The sequence below is a fragment of the Citrus sinensis genome, chromosome 2, assembly GCF_022201045.2.
Source record: "Citrus sinensis cultivar Valencia sweet orange chromosome 2, DVS_A1.0, whole genome shotgun sequence".
Taxonomy (NCBI): domain Eukaryota; kingdom Viridiplantae; phylum Streptophyta; class Magnoliopsida; order Sapindales; family Rutaceae; genus Citrus; species Citrus sinensis.
In genome coordinates this window covers 26,853,332-26,879,225 of record NC_068557.1, presented here as the reverse complement: position 1 = coordinate 26,879,225, position 25,894 = coordinate 26,853,332, and the positions used below count along the sequence as shown (strand labels likewise).

The 25,894-nt window shown below is 36.6% G+C and overlaps 4 protein-coding genes across 5 annotated transcripts; 2 read left to right on the top strand and 2 right to left on the bottom strand.

Annotated features, from left to right (window-relative positions):
- The first annotated feature begins 3,044 nt into the window (after nt 1–3,044).
- Nucleotides 3,045–7,245, top strand: LOC102608677 (alpha-glucosidase). Its single transcript, XM_006468415.3, has 5 exons — nt 3,045–3,341; nt 3,523–4,223; nt 4,945–5,175; nt 5,307–5,953; nt 6,152–7,245. The coding sequence occupies exons 1-5, from the start codon at nt 3,109–3,111 to the stop codon at nt 7,040–7,042; spliced, it is 2,703 nt and encodes a 900-aa protein (XP_006468478.2). The 5' UTR covers nt 3,045–3,108; the 3' UTR covers nt 7,043–7,245.
- A 632-nt stretch (nt 7,246–7,877) lies between these two features.
- LOC102608962 (uncharacterized) lies at nt 7,878–20,194 on the bottom strand. 2 transcript variants are annotated; one of them, XM_052434705.1, is made up of 6 exons: nt 19,909–20,194; nt 19,471–19,695; nt 19,208–19,384; nt 18,893–19,117; nt 18,655–18,783; nt 7,878–8,392 (listed from the first exon to the last, which is right to left on the bottom strand). In XM_052434705.1, exons 1-6 carry the CDS (start codon nt 19,975–19,977, stop codon nt 8,159–8,161), a joined length of 1,059 nt encoding a protein of 352 aa, XP_052290665.1. In that variant the 5' UTR covers nt 19,978–20,194; the 3' UTR covers nt 7,878–8,158. The 2 variants fall into 2 exon arrangements, with proteins under 2 accessions (XP_052290665.1, XP_006468479.1); XM_006468416.4 differs by lacking the exon at nt 7,878–8,392 and adding an exon at nt 17,324–17,838 and having other exon boundaries at nt 19,909–20,193.
- Nucleotides 12,464–16,691, top strand: LOC102608383 (alpha-glucosidase-like). Its single transcript, XM_052434704.1, has 5 exons — nt 12,464–12,787; nt 12,969–13,669; nt 14,391–14,621; nt 14,753–15,399; nt 15,598–16,691. Exons 1-5 carry the CDS (start codon nt 12,537–12,539, stop codon nt 16,486–16,488), a joined length of 2,721 nt encoding a protein of 906 aa, XP_052290664.1. The 5' UTR covers nt 12,464–12,536; the 3' UTR covers nt 16,489–16,691.
- Nucleotides 20,195–20,850: 656 nt separating the features above from the next.
- Nucleotides 20,851–24,558, bottom strand: LOC102609250 (pentatricopeptide repeat-containing protein At4g19890). The gene has a single exon (XM_006468417.3). The coding sequence runs from the start codon at nt 24,186–24,188 to the stop codon at nt 22,065–22,067; it is 2,124 nt and encodes a 707-aa protein (XP_006468480.2). The 5' UTR covers nt 24,189–24,558; the 3' UTR covers nt 20,851–22,064.
- Between the last annotated feature and the right edge of the window lie 1,336 nt (nt 24,559–25,894).

The window sequence follows — 25,894 nt, the reverse complement described above, 5'->3', positions numbered from 1 at the left end:
TGGTGGCAGAAGTCTGCGAGCAGGTGTGTCCTGTAAGAGCCAGGTAGCAGGGGAACAGGGGCAGGAATATCCTGCTCATCCACGAGCACGTCATCCGCGAGGCCAATTTCCTGTAAGAAGCATAAAGTCATTCCTGCTGTATTCTTGCTAAGGGTTGATTCGAGGAGACCCGGTCAACGACAGTTGGCGAGGCATGCTCTCCAGCCCGAGAATCTAGGCACGAAGGCCACGCAACCACCCACGACTACGGAAATGGGGAATCCATGTTCGAGAGGTGGGAGGATAACGGGCGTAGACTGCGGAAAACTGGGATTCAGAGGAAGCCTATAAAAAGGTAGCCAGCGAAGGTAAAAGGGTTAGACTTTTTGCTATTAGAACTAAGAAAAGAAAGTTCCGAGAACTGAGATTAAAAAGAAGCCATAAGATTCGTGGCAAACATTCACAGAACCGCTATTTCTGACTTGAGCGTCGGAGGGTTTGCGCCGGGAAAACAACCGGCGTACTCTGACCTGTCTGTGTGCGCAGGAACCTCTGGAGAAGAAGCTTTACGAGGAGAGATCCTGGTCGTGGTGAAGTTGATCGAGCAGAACCCTGGTCGTAGAACGAGGACAACCAGAATCTCGCATCAACATAATTTATTATCATAAGTTATAAGAGTAGAATAACTCCAAAACCATATAATGTCAATCCATATTAACAATATTATTATTTTCCTAGATATTTACATATATAACTATATTCAACATTATGCATAACTTCACTTACCTTGATTCGAAGCAATCAATAATAACCCCAATCACATGAGCTCACTTTTGGCCTATAATTATCAAGATAAGATATTTATCAACATTCTATTCGATTATGACTTTGATAAGAAAACCCAAAAATCCTTAAACCATTTACTCAAGCATATCAATTCACTAAACTACACTAGACTATCTTACAAGAGCTGATTTCTAATAAGATATAACTATATCGTAAAAATCACATATATTACAAAAAGCTACTGTGCACATGTTGGCATTCAATATAAAATTTAACAAGATTAATCAGAGTTCACAAACATCTCTGAAAACTTATTTTCCACCAAAAAAAAAAATAATCAAAATTGTCCAGTGACAATATGAACATAGGACTACTGATTCGAAAATTCATTACTTTAGTTATGCATGTTTAAAAATAGTGATTCAAATTTTGATGATCAGAGGAGACAATAGGGAATCTGAATTAAAATTTGTAAGGCATTTATTCATGAACTTAAATATCAACCCCTGCAATTCTGCAAGACAATTTCTAAGATTGCAGCAGTCCAACTCTATGATCTTTTTTATGATTTTTATATAAAGCCAAAAATTATGAATTTAAATATGTAGAAACTAGATATATGTACATAGAATACTAAAAATTCTTAGAATTTTGAGAAATCATTTAAATTACGAAATAAATTAGAGATATAGGAATTGCTGCTGAAGTCTGAAGATCATAATTTTCTAGCACCAGTGTTTCAAATTCAAAAAATCAAAACAATTAATATAGAGTTTTTGCAATGGCCAAAATTTCCGGGATATATTCGAAAGGCAATCATTAAATTCTTTAAAAAAAAAAAATTTGAGTCATTTGCCGATATAAAGATGCATATATAAATAACAATGCTTACTTGTGGAGAGCAGCAAGCCGGACAAGCTCAAATGAGTTGAGAGATTGTAAAAATTGGATTACTTGATTGGTTTTACAAACACTAAAAAAGAATATTCAATGACTTTTAGTCAACTTTGCTTCGTCGCTATTTGGCTATCTGGGTAAATTATAAAAGATAAAATAAGAGACAAGAGTTATATAATTGGCAGCACCGATATTCTCACACCAATAAGCACTACAGTTAGCACAAAACGGTTCGTTTTGTGCTAACTATAAAAGATTTAACTGTAGCTTAAAAACGCAGACTCATCTTGCTCAAACGCAGACCACACACGCGCTCGAGTTTCTGAAACGCAAACGCAAACACAAACTACACACACTCATCTCACTGGACCGCAACACATAATGGCAATTCCTAGCACAAAGTTATAATAATTCTTTTATCATCTAATTTCCAGCACAAAGCCATCTCAATTAGCCCCTCAGACTACCAAATATGCAACCCAAATCAACCTATCTGAACTATATATCAACAGAATTTAACAATTTCCAGCAGCAAGTTTTAACAGCAGATAAAATTCCAACAACAACTCATACCAAAATCAGCAACTCATCAATCCCAAATCAACCTATCCGAACTATATATCAACAGAATTTAACAATTTCTAGCAGCAAGTTTTAACAGCAGATTAAATTCCAACAACAACTCATACCAAAATCAGCAACTCATCAATCCCAAATCAACCTATCCGAACTATATATCAACAAAATTTAACAATTTCCAGCAGCAAATTTTAACAGCAGATAACTTCCAACAACAATTTGTGATAACAATTTCCAGCAGCAAATTAAACCAATTACCTCCACGAATTGATTACCCAACGAGATGCGTGAGAGAGACCCACGACAAGAGAAAGCCGAAGGAGAGAGCAGCGAGATGCGCGTGAGGCCGGATGAGAGAAACCCACGGTGAGAAAGAGAGCCACAGCCGAAGAGAGACCCACGGAGAGAGAGACCCTTAAGCCATCTCATTCATCTGAACCAAGGGCGAGCCACCTGCATGTTCATCTTCACCGAGTGCTGGAACCAGAACCAAGCTCTGTTCCACCTCTATCGGAACCAAGGCAATGCTTTGCATCTCTTTCTCCTGTTCTACTTCCAGCAGAGCGGCTAAGAATAGAGACCCACGCTCGAGAGAGAAAGAGAGAAAACCGAAGGAGAGAGCAATCCCACGATCCGTTTGGCGAGTGTGTGAGGAGAGTGTGTTAGTTTTGAAGCACAGTATTTTCTATTATAGTTAGCACAAAACGAACCATTTTGTGCTAATTGTGGTGCTAAGCGTGGTGCGTTTCTCATTTTCCTATAATTGGCCATTGCAAGATACTGCTTGAGTGCTTGTCCTTGAGGTCCACTAGCTCAAAGTGTGAACAGTAAACGTGGGGCTGAGTGGACTCTATCATCTTAGAAAAAATGAAGCAAACAGAAAAAACTGCTGCTTCTTCTCATCATCGACATCTTTCATTATTACTTTTATTTCTCTGTTGCATGTTTGTAGCTGCAGATAAAGAATCAGTTGGGTATGGCTACTCTGTTCGATCAGTCGCTGTTGACTCCTCACTGAAGTCGTTGACTGCTGGACTTGGCCTCATCAGGTCCTCCTCTGTTTACGGACCTGATATTCAGAGCCTCAATCTTTTTGCCAGGTTTTAAAATTTACAACTTAATTGTTCCTTGCTTTTATGTATTGTTCACTGACTGTTGGACTAAGCAGTCAGCGAGAAAGACTTGTTTCAAGTTCTAAATTCGATAAGCTAGTGATTTTTGATGATTTTTGGTTTGTGACTCTAAGATTGATTGATCTGATTATGCTCTGTTTCCCTTCAGCTTTGAGACAAAAGACCGTTTGAGAGTTCGAATAACAGATTCCAAAAAACAAAGATGGGAAATCCCGCAGGAAAGCATCCCCCGCCAATCCTATTGCACTCACTGCTGGCTGCCGGAAAACAGACTAAACTCACCGGTAAACCACCAAACAGGGCCGGGAAACCACTTCCTCTCCGACCCCACCTCAGACTTAGTCTTCACCCTCCACACCACCCCATTTGGCTTCTCGGTCAAACGGCGATCCTCCGGCGACATTCTTTTCGACACATCACCTGAAACCTCACACTCTGACACTTTCTTGGTGTTTAAGGATCAATACATTCAACTCTCTTCAGCATTACCAATAGAAAGGTCTCATCTGTATGGAATTGGAGAGCACACAAAGAAATCATTCAAGTTGACTCCCAATGACACTCTAACTTTGTGGAATGCTGACTTGGCCTCAGCAAATGTTGATGTTAATCTCTATGGCTCTCATCCTTTTTATATTGATGTGAGGTCGCCCAATGGGACAACACATGGTGTTCTGCTTCTTAACAGCAATGGCATGGATGTCGTTTATACTGGTGACAGGATTAGTTACAAGGTTACTGGAGGGATTATTGATTTGTATTTTTTTGCCGGACCTTCGCCGGATTCAGTCATACAACAATATACAGAGTTAATTGGTCGGCCTGCCCCTATGCCATATTGGTCCTTTGGTATCTTTTCTGTGAATACCTGCTTACTTTGTTTTGATAAGTTACGCTAATACTTATACACAATTTAATCATTCTCTATGTTGCAATACGATGGATTGGAGTAAATTATTCGAAAATTTCTTCATTTTTGCCATACATTTGTTTGAGATTATACTATACGGGTTGTACTTGTTGGCCACTTACCATCATGAGTTATACATTGTAGAGTAAGTTTGAGAAAAAGAAAATATAAAGTATCCTTTCTTATTTTACTTAGGCCTGTCTGTCATTGTGGTTGGGTAACTATAGGTTAAAAGTTACGGCACTAAAATATTTAGTACATATTAACTGTTGTGGCTTAGAAGTTAAGCTGATTTAATATGCCGCTTGTATAATGAAAAACCTAAAATATCTTTATTATTTTTGTCAAAATGATTATTTACTACGTACTATTAATTTTTATTTCATAATCACAATTATTATAACTTAAAAACTATGGCACCTCACTACCAAACTAAGGCCTTAGTTACCTTATTAACAAATCAAATATAGAGTCACCACAATTTGATTTACTAGCTTTGATAAGTTATTCATTCTGAAGTATTCTTCTATCTGCCTTGAGATAAATTTATTTTCTTGGTGTATAACTCTTCTAAGCTAGGTTTCCAGTTAACCAAAGGTGACGGCATGACCAATTATTTCGTTCTTCCCAATTTGATTTTCACGTTGTCTTAATGCACAGGATTTCATCAGTGTCGATATGGTTACGAAAACGTGTCCGATCTTAAAGCTGTGGTTGCTGGCTATGCAAAAGCTGGCATCCCTCTTGAAGTTATGTGGACAGATATTGATTACATGGATGGATATAAGGATTTCACTCTGGATCCCATCAACTTTCCAGTGAACTCAATGCAAAATTTTGTAAATACACTCCATCAAAATGGACAGAGATATGTGCTCATCTTGGATCCTGGTATGTAGTTATAGAAAATGAATTATCTTACTGCAGAAACATTTTTTCAGTTTATTTATCGTGTCGATCAATAAGCCGGATTAGAGCTCATTTGTCACAATATGAAACGTATTGTTGTGCCTTTCCTGCAGGTATCAGTGTGAATGAGACTTACGGAACCTTCATTAGAGGATTGAAGGCTGATATCTTTATAAAACGTGACGGTGTCCCTTACCTGGGAGAAGTTTGGCCTGGAAAAGTCTACTATCCTGATTTTGTAAATCCTGCTGCTGAAACCTTTTGGAAAGGTGAGATCCAATTGTTTCGAGATATTCTTCCTATGGATGGTCTTTGGCTTGATATGAATGAGTTATCTAATTTCATTACATCCCTTCCCACGCCACATTCAACCCTTGATGATCCTCCCTACAAGATTAATAATAATGGAGTACGACGCCCAATTAACAATAAAACTGTTCCAGCAACAGCTCTACATTATAGAAACCTTACAGAATACAATACTCATAACCTATATGGACTCCTGGAAGCCAAAGCTACTCATGCAGCTTTAATCAATGTTAACGGTAAAAGACCATTTATACTTTCCAGATCAACTTTTGTTGGCTCTGGAAAATACACAGCTCATTGGACTGGAGATAATGCCGCCACATGGAATGATTTAGCGTACTCAATTCCGTCCATCTTAAATTTTGGACTCTTTGGAATCCCAATGGTTGGAGCTGATATTTGTGGCTTTTCTGGTGACACAACTGAAGAACTCTGCCGACGGTGGATTCAAGTAAGACTCTAAAACTATGTTAGATTTTCAGAGATTCTAATGTATTATATTCTGACACTAAACACAACGGAAAATGTACCAAAAAAGACCATTTCTATGAGCAGTCCTATTGCCATTTCAGTGAGATTAGATTTTTATTAATTTAGTTTTCTTATGAAGTGTTTATGCAACTAATGTCAAAATATTTTCAAAATGCAGCTAGGGGCTTTTTACCCCTTCGCAAGAGATCACTCTGCTATTGGTACGATCCGGCAGGAACTCTACTTCTGGGACACGGTTGCTGCAACAGCCAGGAAAGTGCTCGGGCTTCGCTACAGGCTACTCCCATACTTTTACACACTAATGTATGAAGCACATATGAAAGGGACCGCCGTTGCACGACCAATGTTCTTCTCATTTCCCCAAGATGTAAAAACTTACAGAATAGATACACAATTTCTTATTGGCAAAGGTGTTATGGTGTCACCTGTATTGAAGTCAGGAGCAGTTTCAGTGGATGCATACTTCCCCAGTGGAAACTGGTTTGATCTTTTCAACTACTCAAATTCAGTGTCTCTAAACTCGGGAAAGCAAATAACACTAGACGCACCACCTGATCATATAAACGTACATGTTCGGGAAGGTAACATTTTGGCCTTGCAAGGAGAGGCCTTGACAACTAAAGCTGCACGTAAGACACCATTCCATCTTTTAGTAGTTGTCAGCAGCAAGGAAACTAGCACTGGCGAAGTTTTCCTGGATGATGGAGAAGAAGTGGAGATGGGGAAAGAGGCAGGCAAGTGGAGTTTCGTGCGGTTTTATAGCCAAATGATAAAAAGTAATGTTAATATTAGATCAGAGGTTCTGAATGGAGATTTTGCTTTGGGTCAGAAGTGGATTATAGACAAAGTGACTTTTATAGGACTGGAAAAGTTTAAAAGATTCAAGGGGTATAAGTTGAAGACTTGCACAGGAAGAAATTTGATCAAGAACTCCCCAGTGATTAAGGCAAGTGTAAACAGTAATGCACAATTTCTTACAGTAGAGATTTCAAAGCTATCACTGCTCATTGGAGAGGAGTTCAAGTTGGACCTGGAACTCACCAAGTAGTCAGCGAGCTGTTAAAGAGACAAATATTACAGGCAAACAATAATGCAAACTAAGCAGAGATTCAATAAATGCTCACTGACACTGAGTATTGTACTAGAATTAATTTGTGAATCATATCCTCTGCCTCTGACTTGCCGGAGACAAAATATTTGTATCAATTTAGTTTGCAAATGAGTGTATCAATTTATCCTCTGCCCTCTTAATCGCTCCGTCCCTCACCTCCTCCAATACTTTCTTCACATTCCTCACTCCACACTTTCTTCACATTCCTCACTCCACACTTTCAGATGCCTTCATCACTTGCACCCACGTTACTACTTTCTCCACTGTCGTTTTAAGTAATTGTCTATGACGGTGTCTGAGGGAGGAAACCGTGAACGAAGGGTTTGCCGGCGAGTGAGATAACGAGAAGAGCAACAAGAGACTTAGTGTAGGTGGCGTAATGAAGAGCTTTCTGGAAGAGACGTTGACGTCTCTTCGAGAAGGTGACCATTCTTGACTTTGAATTTTCTATTTTCTTGATCTCCATCTTTTTCTTGCCGTTTTCCATCTCTGTCCTTATGGGATCTGAGGTGGGGAATGTAAATTCTTATGAAGCTTAATTAACTAAAGTACTCATAAGAATTGATTAAGATTTTTTTAAGAAATTAGAAAATTAAAAGGTGATTAATTCTCATTCTAAGTACGTGCGACCTGCCAATGTACACGTCCACTATATGTACTGATCCAACTAACTATATAAATGAGAAAATAAGAAGTTGAGCTAAGCTTCGACCACACGACCAAAGATGGCTTCTACAATGCTTTCAGCCACACAAAAATCAAGATCAATACAAAATCGCAATAATCTTTCAGATACACCATTCATAGAATTTCATAGGGGAAAAAAATCATCCCAGTTTCTCTCAAAATGCAATGTCCCATACTTTAGTAAATCCAGTAAGCCTCCAGTCCCTGAAATTTATTTACCAAGTTTCTCAAGAGAGAGCATTCACAATAAATTTATTTAATAACATCACACACAGAATATATACACATCTCGGCTGACAGTCTAAACAGAAAATGCTTTTATAAACAATGACCAAGCTCATCTTAGGCACTGTAGAAATATGGAAATTATGCAGAAAATTTTTCTCTGTCATGGGGTGAAGAATAATCGATATCAGGGCCAAGAGGGATGATCCCATATGGATTGATAGAAGGATGGCTCCCATAGTAATGCCGCTTGATGTGTTGCATATTCACAGTGCTAGACATGCTGGGAATCTGATATATGTCTTTGGTGTAGTTGAACAGATTTGGATATTCTCGTAATAGTTTCTTGTTGCACTTGAAGTGAACTGCATAAACCTGTTAGCATAACGGACTCAAATCCTTGAGATGCATGAACAGACAAACTACAGCAAGTGCTAAAGAGTACTATTAAGTTCAAAGCAAGCGAGCAAACAAAAAATGTAGTGATAAGATCTGTCTCAAGATGTTCTGATTTGCAATTCAACTTTACATAGCTATAGTTTTAGTAAACTAAGAGATCTTATCAGTTGCCTGATTTACCACTAATTATTGCACTCCTCCATTCAGAATATGTGTGTGTGTGTGTGTGAGCAGACCTACAAATAAGTACAGTTTAAGAAGAAAGCAAAAAGGGAACCATGGTTCACTCATATGCCATCTTCACAATAAACACAGATATTGCTGCCTGGAACATTCTATTTAATTTTGGAAATATCACCTCCAAATATCAGATGCATATAATGAAAGATAAAATTTGTGAAAAACTCATTCCAAATATCAGTTTATTTCTCCCGTTGAGCCAAATTGTGAATGATGACAATCCAAAAATCCTAAAAAAAGAAGTCAATAACACTTGCATACTGGTTTTGTGTCCCGGTCATGTCCATATGCTAAAGCAATTTCTAATAAAGTACGCCGATTTGAAGAACATCATAACAGTTTTGTGCCAATATGAACAATTTTACTGCATTCTGCTACGTCAAACACTAAATACCGTGGAATTAGGTTGCAAACTTCTAGAGATGTCATCACCATTAAAAGGTAGGGTTAATTTATGCCTTCTGGCTACCCAAAATAGTGATAAGAAAGGTCAAAAACAGAGTGAACAAAAATGGAGCTGCTGCAGAACAGGTTAAAAGCCAATATGGATACCTCATCAAATCTTATAAGCGTGACAAACAACCGAATATCTGCTTCAGTCAGCCTGTTTCCACAAATGTATCGTTGCTTGCCAAGTATCTCTTCACATTTGTCCAATGCTTCGTACACTCTTAAATGACACAGCAAATGGCAGATGTATGAATAACGAAATCATTTCTAGAAATGAATACTACTGTGGCGAGAAAATGCCTTACTTCATCATAAGGTCCTTGCTTTGTTGCAAACCCACATCGATAAACACCATTGTTTATCCCATTGTATATCCATTCATTAGTCCCATCAATTTGATCTCGCTGATCAGATGGATGCAGATCCAGAGAAGCATTTTCAGCTATATCATTGAATTCCGTATTAAACATGCGGATTATCTCCGCACTCTCATTATTAACAATCGTCTTCAACTTCTTATCCCACAGTACCTAGTATAGAACAAAACCACTCAAGTAAGTTAGCACATGCAAACATAGAGAGCAATATTCAAATGGAGATCACTAGTTAAGTGAACATACAGGGACAGTGAACTTCCTTGAGTAGTTTGTACTTGCGAGCTCATACAGGCCTCCTATAGTTTTGGCTCCATTCAAGGGGTCAGGCTCAGCTCCTGGTTCCTCAGTATCCGTCGCCGGAAAAACCCATCCCCTATGCTCATCGGTTTCTTTTGTTCGTTCCCAAATTGGTTACCATTTCTCAGATCAAAGGCATAATCCCTTTATATTTTCCCTTAAAATAATTCACTGAACACTAAAGTTTGTCGTAATATCTTACAATGAGTAAGTAATATGTATCACAGTATACACTAAACGATATAAAGTTATAAACTATGATTTGTGGTGAAATGATCTATACTTATGTACGAATTATACGAAACATTTTGATATAATCGTCCAAATTATAGTAAAAAAAGAAACGCTAGCTTTTGAGGTAACCTAAGAAGTGTCTTGCCGGTTAACTTTCACTACCTATTTTTCACCTAATCTTTAGCTCCCTTTTCCTCTCCGACACATACCCTCAAATATATAGGGGGGTGGGGGAACATTTTGTTTGTTATTTTTTATTTAAACTGGTAGGTTTTTAACCTAAAATGTTATAAATTTTTGGTTTGAGTAATTATTTCATTACTATGGTACCAAAACATCCCTAATATATGTGTGTATATTTGCTAATTACTATGAAAGCTCTAGACATAAAATAAAATATAAAAAAAGAAAAGAAAAGAAAACTTGAAAAGGCCAGAACATACATTATCCATCATAAATCTTGCCCAAGCCTAATACAAACTTTGTTTTAAGAAATCAATTTACATTTTAGCATAGAAATCATTAATTTACATCTTTAATTTCTGCTGAAAAATCATGAATATCTTTCATTAACCTTTATTTTCATTTCAAAGTTTGAAATTTTTTTTTTTAATAAAGGCATTAGATAAAATTATAAATATTTTTAAATAAATTCATCGACACCTCTTTTTCTTATCTTAAGGTGGAGCGTTATTTAAATCTCTCCAACATGTAATTGTGAAAATTTATGAGCTTCTACAATTTTATATATTGCGTTTCTCTTTATATATTTATATATTTATATATTTATATTTATATTTATATTTGTATGGACTTTTGCATTAAATTTTAGTTGTGATTTATACTTACCCTCATAGTTATATTGTACACAATATATAAAAAGAAAAAAGGAAATTTAAATTTTGACAAAGTGCCATTTTGTTATATAAATTTTACTAGATAATAAGAGAAAGTACATATGCTTAATTTTTTTTTAAAATTTCGGAAATACATATACTTTGCATTCGGGTTTTGTGCAAACTATATATGTGATAAAAAAATTTGGTCATCAACATCAGATAACATTAGAACATCACTCTTTTTTTATTATTATTATTAAATTTTATTAACTTTATTATTTTAGTTATTATTAATTATTTGTATTATTATTTTTATTAATATTATCATTATTATCATTTATTATTATTAATTTTATTTTTTTAATTAAAATTATTTTTATAATAATATTTACACATGTATCTAGTTAATGAAAATTACATTATTTAATACTATGAGTATTTTGGTAAATTGATTCTCATTCTCATTCCTCATTCCCATTTATTTTGCTAAGTAAACACATTAAAGACATTCCTGCACATTCTCATTCTCATTTATTTTTTGTAAGTAAATATTGGAATCTCATTCTTATTCCAACTCATTCTATATAGTAAACGCATCATAAAAATGAAGATTTCATAACTATTTTTAGGGGTGTTCACGAATTGAATTTTACGGATTGGATATCAATCCATATCGAATCCACGATTTTGCGGATTATAAATTTTTAATCAAATCCAATCCATGGATTAGTGAAATTCAATCCAAATGTCTGTAGATCAGATGCAGATTTAACCTAATCTACCATTTTATAGATTGGTTTGCAAGCTAAAACTTTTTAATCATATCCTATCCACGAACTAACTAAATAAAAAAATTAATATAAAAATAATTTTACTATCAATCAAATTTAAAATTAAATAAGATTTAAATAAATTAGTTGTTTAAATAAAGTTAAAAAATACATTCAAAGTTTTAAAATATAACACACCAAAAAGAAAAAAATTTCAAAGTTTTGTTTAGATCAGTACATGAAAATTAACTGCCTGGAAGCTATATTTTTTATTTAATTATTGTTATTTTATATTATTATCGGATAAGACATAATATGATGTTAATTTAACTATATTTTAACTTATTTATTTATTAATAAGTATAATGTCATATTTATAAGTTTAATTTTTCTATTAAATAAATATTTTTTATATTTTTTTACTGATTCCCAATTTTTTACGGATTCACAAAAGTAAATCTATATTTAATCCACCGACTGCGGATTTTTAAATTTTCAATTCAATCTAATCCATCAATCCACGAATTAAATTTGTAGAGATCGAATTTATACGGATTAGACTGATTGAGCGGATCCGATTAAATTCTAAACACTCCTGACTATTTTAGTCAACTTTGCTTCGTCACTGTTTGGCTGTCTGGGTAACTGATAAGGGTCCTTCTATCTTACATGCATGTAAGATACATTCTTCTCACATAAATAGTATATGGATCCCATACATATACTATTCATGTGAGGGGATGTATCTTACATGCATGTAAGATAGGGTTTGCCAACTGATAATAGATAAAAGTCAAAATAAGAGACAAGAGTTATAATTGGCCATTTCAAGCTCAAAGTGTAAACGTGCCCAGTGCCAATTCGAAGTTTGAAAAGAAACGTGGGTTAAGTGGACTCTATCATCTTAGAAAAAATGAAGAAACCAGAAAAAATGAAGAAACCAGAAAAAACTGCTGCTGCTTCTTATCATCAACATCTTTCATTATTACTTTTATTTCTCTATTGCATTTTTGTAGCTGCAGAGAAAGATTCAGTTGGGTATGGCTACTCTGTTCGATCAGTCGCTGTTGACTCCTCACTGAAGTCGTTGACTGCTGGACTTGGCCTCATCAGGTCCTCCTCTGTTTACGGACCTGATATTCAGAGCCTCAATCTTTTTGCCAGGTTTTAAAATTTACAACTTAATTGTTCCTTGCTTTTATGTATTGTTCACTGACTGTTGGACTAAGCAGTCAGCGAGAAAGACTTGTTTCAAGTTCTAAATTCGATAAGCTAGTGATTTTTGATGATTTTTGGTTTGTGACTCTAAGATTGATTGATCTGATTATGCTCTGTTTCCCTTCAGCTTTGAGACAAAAGACCGTTTGAGAGTTCGAATAACAGATTCCAAAAAACAAAGATGGGAAATCCCGCAGGAAATCATCCCCCGCCAATCCTATTGCACTCACTGCTGGCTGCCGGAAAACAGACTAAACTCACCGGTAAACCACCAAACAGGGCCGGGAAACCACTTCCTCTCCGACCCCACCTCAGACTTAGTCTTCACCCTCCACACCACCCCATTTGGCTTCTCGGTCAAACGGCGATCCTCCGGCGACATTCTTTTCGACACATCACCTGAAACCTCACACTCTGACACTTTCTTGGTGTTTAAGGATCAATACATTCAACTCTCTTCAGCATTACCAATAGAAAGGTCTCATCTGTATGGAATTGGAGAGCACACAAAGAAATCATTCAAGTTGACTCCCAATGACACTCTAACTTTGTGGAATGCTGACTTGGCCTCAGCAAATGTTGATGTTAATCTCTATGGCTCTCATCCTTTTTATATTGATGTGAGGTCGCCCAATGGGACAACACATGGTGTTCTGCTTCTTAACAGCAATGGCATGGATGTCGTTTATACTGGTGACAGGATTAGTTACAAGGTTACTGGAGGGATTATTGATTTGTATTTTTTTGCCGGACCTTCGCCGGATTCAGTCATACAACAATATACAGAGTTAATTGGTCGGCCTGCCCCTATGCCATATTGGTCCTTTGGTATCTTTTCTGTGAATACCTGCTTACTTTGTTTTGATAAGTTACGCTAATACTTATACACAATTTAATCATTCTCTATGTTGCAATACGATGGATTGGAGTAAATTATTCGAAAATTTCTTCATTTTTGCCATACATTTGTTTGAGATTATACTATACGGGTTGTACTTGTTGGCCACTTACCATCATGAGTTATACATTGTAGAGTAAGTTTGAGAAAAAGAAAATATAAAGTATCCTTTCTTATTTTACTTAGGCCTGTCTGTCATTGTGGTTGGGTAACTATAGGTTAAAAGTTACGGCACTAAAATATTTAGTACATATTAACTGTTGTGGCTTAGAAGTTAAGCTGATTTAATATGCCGCTTGTATAATGAAAAACCTAAAATATCTTTATTATTTTTGTCAAAATGATTATTTACTACGTACTATTAATTTTTATTTCATAATCACAATTATTATAACTTAAAAACTATGGCACCTCACTACCAAACTAAGGCCTTAGTTACCTTATTAACAAATCAAATATAGAGTCACCACAATTTGATTTACTAGCTTTGATAAGTTATTCATTCTGAAGTATTCTTCTATCTGCCTTGAGATAAATTTATTTTCTTGGTGTATAACTCTTCTAAGCTAGGTTTCCAGTTAACCAAAGGTGACGGCATGACCAATTATTTCGTTCTTCCCAATTTGATTTTCACGTTGTCTTAATGCACAGGATTTCATCAGTGTCGATATGGTTACGAAAACGTGTCCGATCTTAAAGCTGTGGTTGCTGGCTATGCAAAAGCTGGCATCCCTCTTGAAGTTATGTGGACAGATATTGATTACATGGATGGATATAAGGATTTCACTCTGGATCCCATCAACTTTCCAGTGAACTCAATGCAAAATTTTGTAAATACACTCCATCAAAATGGACAGAGATATGTGCTCATCTTGGATCCTGGTATGTAGTTATAGAAAATGAATTATCTTACTGCAGAAACATTTTTTCAGTTTATTTATCGTGTCGATCAATAAGCCGGATTAGAGCTCATTTGTCACAATATGAAACGTATTGTTGTGCCTTTCCTGCAGGTATCAGTGTGAATGAGACTTACGGAACCTTCATTAGAGGATTGAAGGCTGATATCTTTATAAAACGTGACGGTGTCCCTTACCTGGGAGAAGTTTGGCCTGGAAAAGTCTACTATCCTGATTTTGTAAATCCTGCTGCTGAAACCTTTTGGAAAGGTGAGATCCAATTGTTTCGAGATATTCTTCCTATGGATGGTCTTTGGCTTGATATGAATGAGTTATCTAATTTCATTACATCCCTTCCCACGCCACATTCAACCCTTGATGATCCTCCCTACAAGATTAATAATAATGGAGTACGACGCCCAATTAACAATAAAACTGTTCCAGCAACAGCTCTACATTATAGAAACCTTACAGAATACAATACTCATAACCTATATGGACTCCTGGAAGCCAAAGCTACTCATGCAGCTTTAATCAATGTTAACGGTAAAAGACCATTTATACTTTCCAGATCAACTTTTGTTGGCTCTGGAAAATACACAGCTCATTGGACTGGAGATAATGCCGCCACATGGAATGATTTAGCGTACTCAATTCCGTCCATCTTAAATTTTGGACTCTTTGGAATCCCAATGGTTGGAGCTGATATTTGTGGCTTTTCTGGTGACACAACTGAAGAACTCTGCCGACGGTGGATTCAAGTAAGACTCTAAAACTATGTTAGATTTTCAGAGATTCTAATGTATTATATTCTGACACTAAACACAACGGAAAATGTACCAAAAAAGACCATTTCTATGAGCAGTCCTATTGCCATTTCAGTGAGATTAGATTTTTATTAATTTAGTTTTCTTATGAAGTGTTTATGCAACTAATGTCAAAATATTTTCAAAATGCAGCTAGGGGCTTTTTACCCCTTCGCAAGAGATCACTCTGCTATTGGTACGATCCGGCAGGAACTCTACTTCTGGGACACGGTTGCTGCAACAGCCAGGAAAGTGCTCGGGCTTCGCTACAGGCTACTCCCATACTTTTACACACTAATGTATGAAGCACATATGAAAGGGACCGCCGTTGCACGACCAATGTTCTTCTCATTTCCCCAAGATGTAAAAACTTACAGAATAGATACACAATTTCTTATTGGCAAAGGTGTTATGGTGTCACCTGTATTGAAGTCAGGAGCAGTTTCAGTGGATGCATACTTCCCCAGTGGAAACTGGTTTGATCTTTTCAACTACTCAAATTCAGTGTCTCTAAACTCGGGAAAGCAAATAACACTAGACGCACCACCTGATCATATAAACGTACATGTTCGGGAAGGTAACATTTTGGCCTTGCAAGGAGAGGCCTTGACAACTAAAGCTGCACGTAAGACACCATTCCATCTTTTAGTAGTTGTCAGCAGCAAGGAAACTAGCACTGGCGAAGTTTTCCTGGATGATGGAGAAGAAGTGGAGATGGGGAAAGAGGCAGGCAAGTGGAGTTTCGTGCGGTTTTATAGCCAAATGATAAAAAGTAATGTTAATATTAGATCAGAGGTTCTGAATGGAGATTTTGCTTTGGGTCAGAAGTGGATTATAGACAAAGTGACTTTTATAGGACTGGAAAAGTTTAAAAGATTCAAGGGGTATAAGTTGAAGACTTGCACAGGAAGAAATTTGATCAAGAACTCCCCAGTGATTAAGGCAAGTGTAAACAGTAATGCACAATTTCTTACAGTAGAGATTTCAAAGCTATCACTGCTCATTGGAGAGGAGTTCAAGTTGGACCTGGAACTCACCAAGTAGTCAGCGAGCTGTTAAAGAGACAAATATTACAGGCAAACAATAATGCAAACTAAGCAGAGATTCAATAAATGCTCACTGACACTGAGTATTGTACTAGAATTAATTTGTGAATCATATCCTCTGCCTCTGACTTGCCGGAGACAAAATATTTGTATCAATTTAGTTTGCAAATGAGTGTATCAATTTATCCTCTGCCCTCTTAATCGCTCCGTCCCTCACCTCCTCCAATACTTTCTTCACATTCCTCACTCCACACTTTCTTCACATTCCTCACTCCACACTTTCAGATGCCTTCATCACTTGCACCCACGTTACTACTTTCTCCACTGTCGTTTTAAGTAATTGTCTATGACGGTGTCTGAGGGAGGAAACCGTGAACGAAGGGTTTGCCGGCGAGTGAGATAACGAGAAGAGCAACAAGAGACTTAGTGTAGGTGGCGTAATGAAGAGCTTTCTGGAAGAGACGTTGACGTCTCTTCGAGAAGGTGACCATTCTTGACTTTGAATTTTCTATTTTCTTGATCTCCATCTTTTTCTTGCCGTTTTCCATCTCTGTCCTTATGGGATCTGAGGTGGGGAATGTAAATTCTTATGAAGCTTAATTAACTAAAGTACTCATAAGAATTGATTAAGATTTTTTTAAGAAATTAGAAAATTAAAAGGTGATTAATTCTCATTCTAAGTACGTGCGACCTGCCAATGTACACGTCCACTATATGTACTGATCCAACTAACTATATAAATGAGAAAATAAGAAGTTGAGCTAAGCTTCGACCACACGACCAAAGATGGCTTCTACAATGCTTTCAGCCACACAAAAATCAAGATCAATACAAAATCGCAATAATCTTTCAGATACACCATTCATAGAATTTCATAGGGGAAAAAAATCATCCCAGTTTCTCTCAAAATGCAATGTCCCATACTTTAGTAAATCCAGTAAGCCTCCAGTCCCTGAAATTTATTTACCAAGTTTCTCAAGAGAGAGCATTCACAATAAATTTATTTAATAACATCACACACAGAATATATACACATCTCGGCTGACAGTCTAAACAGAAAATGCTTTTATAAACAATGACCAAGCTCATCTTAGGCACTGTAGAAATATGGAAATTATGCAGAAAATTTTTCTCTGTCATGGGGTGAAGAATAATCGATATCAGGGCCAAGAGGGATGATCCCATATGGATTGATAGAAGGATGGCTCCCATAGTAATGCCGCTTGATGTGTTGCATATTCACAGTGCTAGACATGCTGGGAATCTGATATATGTCTTTGGTGTAGTTGAACAGATTTGGATATTCTCGTAATAGTTTCTTGTTGCACTTGAAGTGAACTGCATAAACCTGTTAGCATAACGGACTCAAATCCTTGAGATGCATGAACAGACAAACTACAGCAAGTGCTAAAGAGTACTATTAAGTTCAAAGCAAGCGAGCAAACAAAAAATGTAGTGATAAGATCTGTCTCAAGATGTTCTGATTTGCAATTCAACTTTACATAGCTATAGTTTTAGTAAACTAAGAGATCTTATCAGTTGCCTGATTTACCACTAATTATTGCACTCCTCCATTCAGAATATGTGTGTGTGTGTGTGTGAGCAGACCTACAAATAAGTACAGTTTAAGAAGAAAGCAAAAAGGGAACCATGGTTCACTCATATGCCATCTTCACAATAAACACAGATATTGCTGCCTGGAACATTCTATTTAATTTTGGAAATATCACCTCCAAATATCAGATGCATATAATGAAAGATAAAATTTGTGAAAAACTCATTCCAAATATCAGTTTATTTCTCCCGTTGAGCCAAATTGTGAATGATGACAATCCAAAAATCCTAAAAAAAGAAGTCAATAACACTTGCATACTGGTTTTGTGTCCCGGTCATGTCCATATGCTAAAGCAATTTCTAATAAAGTACGCCGATTTGAAGAACATCATAACAGTTTTGTGCCAATATGAACAATTTTACTGCATTCTGCTACGTCAAACACTAAATACCGTGGAATTAGGTTGCAAACTTCTAGAGATGTCATCACCATTAAAAGGTAGGGTTAATTTATGCCTTCTGGCTACCCAAAATAGTGATAAGAAAGGTCAAAAACAGAGTGAACAAAAATGGAGCTGCTGCAGAACAGGTTAAAAGCCAATATGGATACCTCATCAAATCTTATAAGCGTGACAAACAACCGAATATCTGCTTCAGTCAGCCTGTTTCCACAAATGTATCGTTGCTTGCCAAGTATCTCTTCACATTTGTCCAATGCTTCGTACACCTGCTTAACAGCCTGTAGAAAGAATCAATGTACACTCTTAAATGACACAGCAAATGGCAGATGTATGAATAACGAAATCATTTCTAGAAATGAATACTACTGTGGCGAGAAAATGCCTTACTTCATCATAAGGTCCTTGCTTTGTTGCAAACCCACATCGATAAACACCATTGTTTATCCCATTGTATATCCATTCATTAGTCCCATCAATTTGATCTCGCTGATCAGATGGATGTAGATCCAGAGAAGCATTTTCAGCTATATCATTGAATTCCGTATTAAACATGCGGATTATCTCCGCACTCTCATTATTAACAATCGTCTTCAACTTCTTATCCCACAGTACCTAGTATAGAACAAAACCACTCAAGTAAGTTAGCACATGCAAACATAGAGAACAATATTCAAATGGAGATCACTAGTTAAGTGAACATACGGGGACAGTGAACTTCCCTGAGTAGTTTGTACTTGCGAGCTCATACAGGTCTCTTATGGTTTTGGCTCCATTTAAAGGGTCAGGCTCAGCTCCTGGTTCCTCAGTATTCGTAGCCGGAAAAACCCATCCCCTATGCTCATCGGTTTCTTTTGTTTGTTCCCAAATGGGTTTGACTGACTGCAAAATGAATCAAACAAACAAACAACTTTATATGGTGGCATCAAGAGTCAAAATATATGAAATTCATTACATAATTCACCAACCGTGAAACTGATGGCTTTCTCAAGTCCTTTGATCTTCAAGTATGCAAGACACCTGGAGGCCCAAGGGCAAGCATAGGATATATACAGATGATACCTCCCAGATTCTGCCGGAAACTGAGAATTCGGGTCCCGTGAAATAAATCTACGAAATGTCGAAGCAGTTCTTGTAAAAGAACCAGTTTCTGAAACTTCATCAATAGCAGATCGAGCCATTTGTCGAGAGTGCTAATGGTGACAGAACTTCAAGTAATTAGTGTTATGACTTTCACTCATCACAGAACAGAGAATCAGGTAACAAACAGCAGAATCTTCATTTTCAACATGCTAATTTTTATTTGTTGAAAAGATGATAAGGAAAACAAAAATGAACCGCCCAACTAATAACAGGACACCAATTGATTCAAATTACCAAACAAATAATTAGAATAATTGAATTACCTTGAAAGGGAATAGAGAGAGAATGAAGGAGGTCTTAGCAAAGAAGGTTTTGCTAAACAAAAATATCATCACTTTATCATCTTCGCTGGACTTAAAGCTTCTCCTTCTGGCTAGTGGCTTGGTGGGTGGCTTATTTTGTTGAAGAAGCAAAGTTCAATTTGACGAGGAAGCGTCAGTGCCAACTGCTAAAAAAGATTACGTGGCATAAGACAGAGGATTTGACTTTTGATGAGGTAAAGAAAGTACACGACATAGGATTCTAAGGATTGGACTTGACTAGCTTACAGAATCTGTAAGCTACAGACTGCAGCATCAGCCGTTGGATGTGGTTGGATGTGGAGTGAGAAACTAAACAATAGACAATCCGATGGTGGGATGACGGGAGATGTTTGTGACAGAATCTGTACCATAGACAGGTCCCTAAGGATTTATAAATTTCTTTATTGAATGTTGAACAGCCGAGCTTTTTTCTACCATACTCGTACTCACATTGAATAAAATGTGTACTCATCGGCCTAAAGTAACATAATTGATATTTGATTACTTGTCGAATTGAGTGTATATAACGTACAGAACCTAAACTAAATTACGGTCATTTTGCTAAAAATAGGATTAAAGAATTTCTAATTGATTGTATGTACATCTGAAACTAAAAAAGTAGCGTTGATGAGTCGACAATATAATTTACGTCATTTTCTTGGTCGCCTTCGTTGTTTATTAAATGCCTATTCGACTATTCATATGTCAGATACAATGCATATTCGATTCATCTATTTTATCGTAGCATGAGGGCATTTAATTATCCTACGATCTCTGTCAATCAGAAACGAAAGTGACTAAAAATTTGAAATTGCCCAGAAATTTTTCAATCAAGAAGAAGGAGATTAGCCGGCAATGTGGCACTCCAGCAGCGCACAAATTTCAGATTTACAGAGATAAAAGTCAAACAAATAGGGATAAAGTAATCATTAGTAGTATAGAAGTAGCATTGAATATTATAACCATCCTTGCTCGAGAAACTCCACATTTCTGAGAAGGATACTCAACATTTCAGACATAACAATGGAGGCAAGCTGCCTGACGATTTACTCCAGCATATTGATTTCTGGTAACCCAAAAGGATAAAGTGCAGCACCAGTTTCACCCACTTCAACCTCGATGTTTCATTGGATATCGAGCAAACATCCACGCTGAAATGCAGATGTATTGGGTACAATTTATCTATTTGATGGCAGGCCTTTCTGCACCACAATCTTCAGATTGAAGATGATTCCAAGGACGACTGCGATGATTGCGGCAAAGGAATCTGCTTCTTATTGTCAGAAAGGGATGCATGTTTGTACTGAAATTATGATCTCAGACGCCGAAGGGGATGGAGATGAATTGCGAATAGGGCAAGAACTGATGCTAACACCCTCACCCTGCAGCATGTTGAACTGGACAAAGTGATCTCAAACCTCCAGCTTGGCCGTCAACTTAGAGTTAAAGGTCATCGAGAACAAATTTAACTTGTATGTGAATGAATCTGCAGATTTCTTACAGGCTTCACTTACTGCTATAAAGAGCCATTTCAACCTTGATGTCAGTTGATCATCCTCTTAAACATAAAGGCCGCTTATCAAGAGAAATAGAATAACCAAGATGTACATTTCAGCCACCAGCATATATTAAGGCACATAAAAGATGAATCTCGAAATCAACAGCAACACACATTCTTGCCCAATCCATCTTGATGAATTGATGAAATTTTCCTGCACAAATCTTGTGCCGAAACTTATCATAGCTGCATTTATTTCACCCACTTTATTTAAATGTGAATGACTATGAGCAATGGCTACAAAATGCCATCAGGACATCACCAATTTCTTTGATGGTATATAATAACTACATTTCATGGGGTGAGTTCAATATTTTCTGTTTCAGGGCAAACATTTACAACCTTCTTTTCCTGCTACTGGTGTCAACTCTATATTCTCTTTCAAATGCAGCATGGACCGTGATCTTACTTCCATCTCAAATCAATTCATAACTAATCACTGTAGTTGATGTATAAAGGTCCAAACACTAGCATATTAGACATGATCTACAAAGGTGATTAATGTAAGATCCATTCAATAACATGCTATGAAAGACCCATTTTCTGTTGAATTGGTCCGCTAACCAATTCCTTCTGCGATCCTTTGAGACAAGTCGGAGAAAAGAGCATACTTGTTACTCTCATAGCATGCATTTTTGAGTGCTGCCAGAGACACACGATCCACATTTTGGTCTTTACCTAACAATTTATGAAAGAACAATGCTGCCATCCCTACTCTTTTCTCACTACAAAGCTTCCTGATTAAGGTATTAACTGTGCGAATCCAGAGCTTTTTGTCTAGGCTTTCCAAAATAATCATCGCTGTTGCAGAATCGCCTTGTTTGCAGTACTCATAGGCTAATGTCACCCGAGTAACTTCACAGGGGGAAATCCCCTTGCCAATCATAGATTCATAAAACTGACAAGCTTCATCCAACTTGGACTGTTTGCAAAGCCCACTAATAAGAGCTCCATAAGTAATATTATCAGGTGCACAGCCAATTTGGTTCATTCTCTGGAAATATTTTACTGCCGAACTGATATTTCCATCCCTAAGATACCCGCAAATCATGGATGTGTAAGTTTCCTTGGTTGGAAACAAGCCAGCTGTAATGGCTTCCTGAAAAAACTTCTCACTTTCTTTCATTTTCTTTTGCCTACAGAATGCAGCAATCAACGTAGTATATGCATGTATATCAGGATTTAGGCCGGCTTTGACCATCCTACAAAAAAGACCCAGGGCTTGTTTAGTTTCAGCTTGCTTCAGATGCTCAGATAAAAGAATAGTATATGTAATTTTATCGGCTTGCAGTTCACGTTGAAATGCCTTCTTAAGAAGTTCATAAGCCTCTTGAACCCTTCCTTTTTTACAAAGGCCATCAATAATTGCATTATAAGCATAGATATTAGGAGTACAACCTTCCTTGCCCATTAAATCCATCAAATCATATGCTCTTTCAAAATTCCCCACTTTGCAATGACCATAAATGAGACTAGTATATGTATTTGTGTTTGGGAGTAGTCCTTGTTCTTTCATTCTCTCCAACAACATCTCTGCTCGATTCATTTTCTCCTCTTTGCAGTATCCGCTAATCATAGCAGTATATGTATGCACATTTGGCTTGTAATTATCACTCCGAACAAGCTTTAGAAACAGCCTAAATGCCTTTTCAGTCCAACCCTTCTTGCAAAGTCCGTCAATCAACACTGTATGAGTATACACATTAGGTTTCCAGCCTTTTCTAACCATTTCCTCCAACAGTTCAAACGCTTGCTTAATACTGCCCCTCTTACACAACCCATTAATCAAAGAAGTAAAATTGATCAAATTCGGCTTCAGACCCTTCACAATCATTTTATCAAAATACCAAAACGCCCTACTCACAAAACCTTTATCACAAAAAGCAGTAATCAACAATGTTAACGTAGCATTATCGAGAATAGCCCCTCTATCAAGCATTGCACTCAACCATCTATCAGCCTCCGTTACTCTACCCATTCTACAATACGCAACAACCATCAACTTATAACTGGAAGCATCAGCACAAACACCTCTCGCACACATTTCATCAAACACTTCCTCTGCATATTCAACCAAACCCAGTTCACAAGCAATCCCCACAACACGATTCAGCGTACTAGTAATCAACGGCAACCCGTTATTCGTCATCTCAATAACCATACTAAAGCCCTCCTTCAACCTCCCGATTTCAGCAAAACTACTCACCATACACTGCATAACTTCGTGGGCTCTCTCAAAATTCCCATTACTAATCAAAGACGTAGCACAGACTATGTAAAGCCTCATAAAATGACGAAACTTAGCAAACCCAATTGCCCAATAGAAGAAACTTAGCGCCACCATCGAGCCGGCTTCATTGGCAAGCGAAGCGACCACTGTAATAGCTTGCTCATGGGTCAAAGAATCAATGTCGATTTGAAGATTGAGCCTCGGAGGTGAGGATCTTAAATGGAATTGTTGGTAATAGGATTCGAGGACCATTGAGCAGACTGTTTTGACCAAAGATTGAGGCGGCGATGGTGACGACGATGTCGATGAAAAGGCGGGCTGTTTTGAATTGGCGAGAAAATTATGATGGTGTGTTTGATAACATAATGATCTGATAACGAATAGGGTGAGGCTTGGAGTGCGAGATGGTTTCCCTCGAAGGCCATGAGATCTCAGAACATGAAAAGAGACCATCAAAATGGCGTTCAGTTTGAAGTGAAAACGATGATGTTAAGAAACTCCAACGGCTTCCGTTTTAGTTTACGCTGAAATATGGGAATTTGGATATAATGCAAACCTTAAACCCTAAAACTTTTATTTCCAGCATCTTAATTAGATAAACAATGAGTGTTATTAGTGTTTTAAGTAAATAAAGTTAAGTAATTTATATAATTTAAGTAAGGATATTTTGGACCGGATACAATTATTATATCTCTGTCTCCTTATAAGGTTCTCTCTCTCTCTCTCTGAGAAAATCTTAGAATGGTAGCAGAATAAGATTGTCATAATCCTTATAGGGTCACCCACAAGTTGGGTGGGTCGGGTTAATCAGGAATTGAGTTCTAAGAAAGAAAGCAGTAAGAGCGGAGAAGTGTGCTGGATGCTTATTTGCAAGGTAAGGGTTTAGAAAGGGCATTAAAGAGGGAGCAACAACTAAGGTGCAACTTTTATCAAAATAGTGGTAGTACAAATAAGCGGTGGGGATCAAATGGATACGGACGAATTAATTAAGAAGTGCAGCTCCATCACTTTGGAAGAGGAAGAAGAGGACAATGTTATTTATGAGGGAATGATAAAAGAGAAAGGGAACATGCTTGCAGCTCACTATTTAATAGGAAAAATCCTTCTTAATCGAGGGATACACATCGAAGGCCTGAGAATCGCTATGAGACAAGTGTGGAAAACGCTTAGAGAAGTGAAGATCGAGAGCATGGGGGAGAACTTCTTCATGTTTAAATTTGGCTCAGAAGAGGATAAAAAAAGAGTGTTGCAGGTGGCCCTTGGCACTTTGATAATGCCCTAATAGTTTTTACAGAGCCAACGGGAGTTGGGGACATAAAAAAGCAATCATTCTCACACACTTCATTTTGGATACAGTTTCATAATGTGCCCCTTATGTGCATGGACAAATATGCAGTTCAAAAACTGGGGTCTTTAATAGGAAAAGTGGAAGATGTGGACACCGACGAAGGGGAATGTGTGGGGCCTATTGTTCGAACAAGAATTTTAGTGGATGTCACCAGACCACTGAAAAAGATTCTTTTCTTGCAGCAAGTAAGGATATTTTGAAATTTTAAAGAGCGTCTAAAGTCAAACTTAATTTTTTTATAATTAGAGTATAAATGTGCAAAGTAATAGAGTTTTTAAAGTAATATTTAGAATGTAAATAGGCCCACCCTTTTCCAATTTTTGTATCAACAAATACATATATAAGGAATGTATTGCCAATATAAGGAATGTATTACCATGATTTGTACAACAATTAATACAATTTGCATATAGTTTCACTTGACATATGATTTGTTTCCATTAATATTTTAACGAAAATTTTCATTACGTCATGAATAAAATTACGACATTAATGCCTTGATAAATATAAATTTTGTAAATTATACATAATACTAATAAACAAAAAGTAAAATAAGTAAATTAATATAGGAGTGGTAAATTAGTGCATTAATATTATAAGCAAAACAAACACTTGTCAAAATAATATAAAAATTGTAAATTAGTATTAAACTTTAATATAAAAAATAGTTTATTTATTTTATTTAATTGAGCAAAGAAATTTTTTTTTCATCAATTGAATTGAAACAAGTTTTATTAAATTGGTTTAACCATAAATTCTATTTCATGTTAGGACATTTATAATTATTTTTTTAATTTTATACCATAGTGTT

Excerpts from the sequence above, each read along its gene's own strand:
- LOC102608677 (XM_006468415.3), top strand. The coding sequence starts at position 3,109 with ATGAAGCAAACAGAAAAAACTGCTGCTTCTTCTCATCATCGACATCTT. Across the intron at positions 5,176-5,306 it reads TGTGCTCATCTTGGATCCTG|GTATCAGTGTGAATGAGACT; the intron begins GTATGTAGTTAT and ends CCTTTCCTGCAG. Across the intron at positions 5,954-6,151 it reads TCTGCCGACGGTGGATTCAA|CTAGGGGCTTTTTACCCCTT; the intron begins GTAAGACTCTAA and ends TTCAAAATGCAG.
- LOC102608383 (XM_052434704.1), top strand. The coding sequence starts at position 12,537 with ATGAAGAAACCAGAAAAAATGAAGAAACCAGAAAAAACTGCTGCTGCT. Across the intron at positions 13,670-14,390 it reads TATGCCATATTGGTCCTTTG|GATTTCATCAGTGTCGATAT; the intron begins GTATCTTTTCTG and ends CTTAATGCACAG. Across the intron at positions 14,622-14,752 it reads TGTGCTCATCTTGGATCCTG|GTATCAGTGTGAATGAGACT; the intron begins GTATGTAGTTAT and ends CCTTTCCTGCAG.
- LOC102608962 (XM_052434705.1), bottom strand. The coding sequence starts at position 19,977 with ATGATATTTTTGTTTAGCAAAACCTTCTTTGCTAAGACCTCCTTCATT. Across the intron at positions 19,696-19,908 it reads TCTCTCTATTCCCTTTCAAG|CACTCTCGACAAATGGCTCG; the intron begins GTAATTCAATTA and ends TGTCACCATTAG. Across the intron at positions 18,784-18,892 it reads AGCAAGGACCTTATGATGAA|GCTGTTAAGCAGGTGTACGA; the intron begins GTAAGGCATTTT and ends TTCTTTCTACAG.
- LOC102609250 (XM_006468417.3), bottom strand. The coding sequence starts at position 24,188 with ATGGTCTCTTTTCATGTTCTGAGATCTCATGGCCTTCGAGGGAAACCA.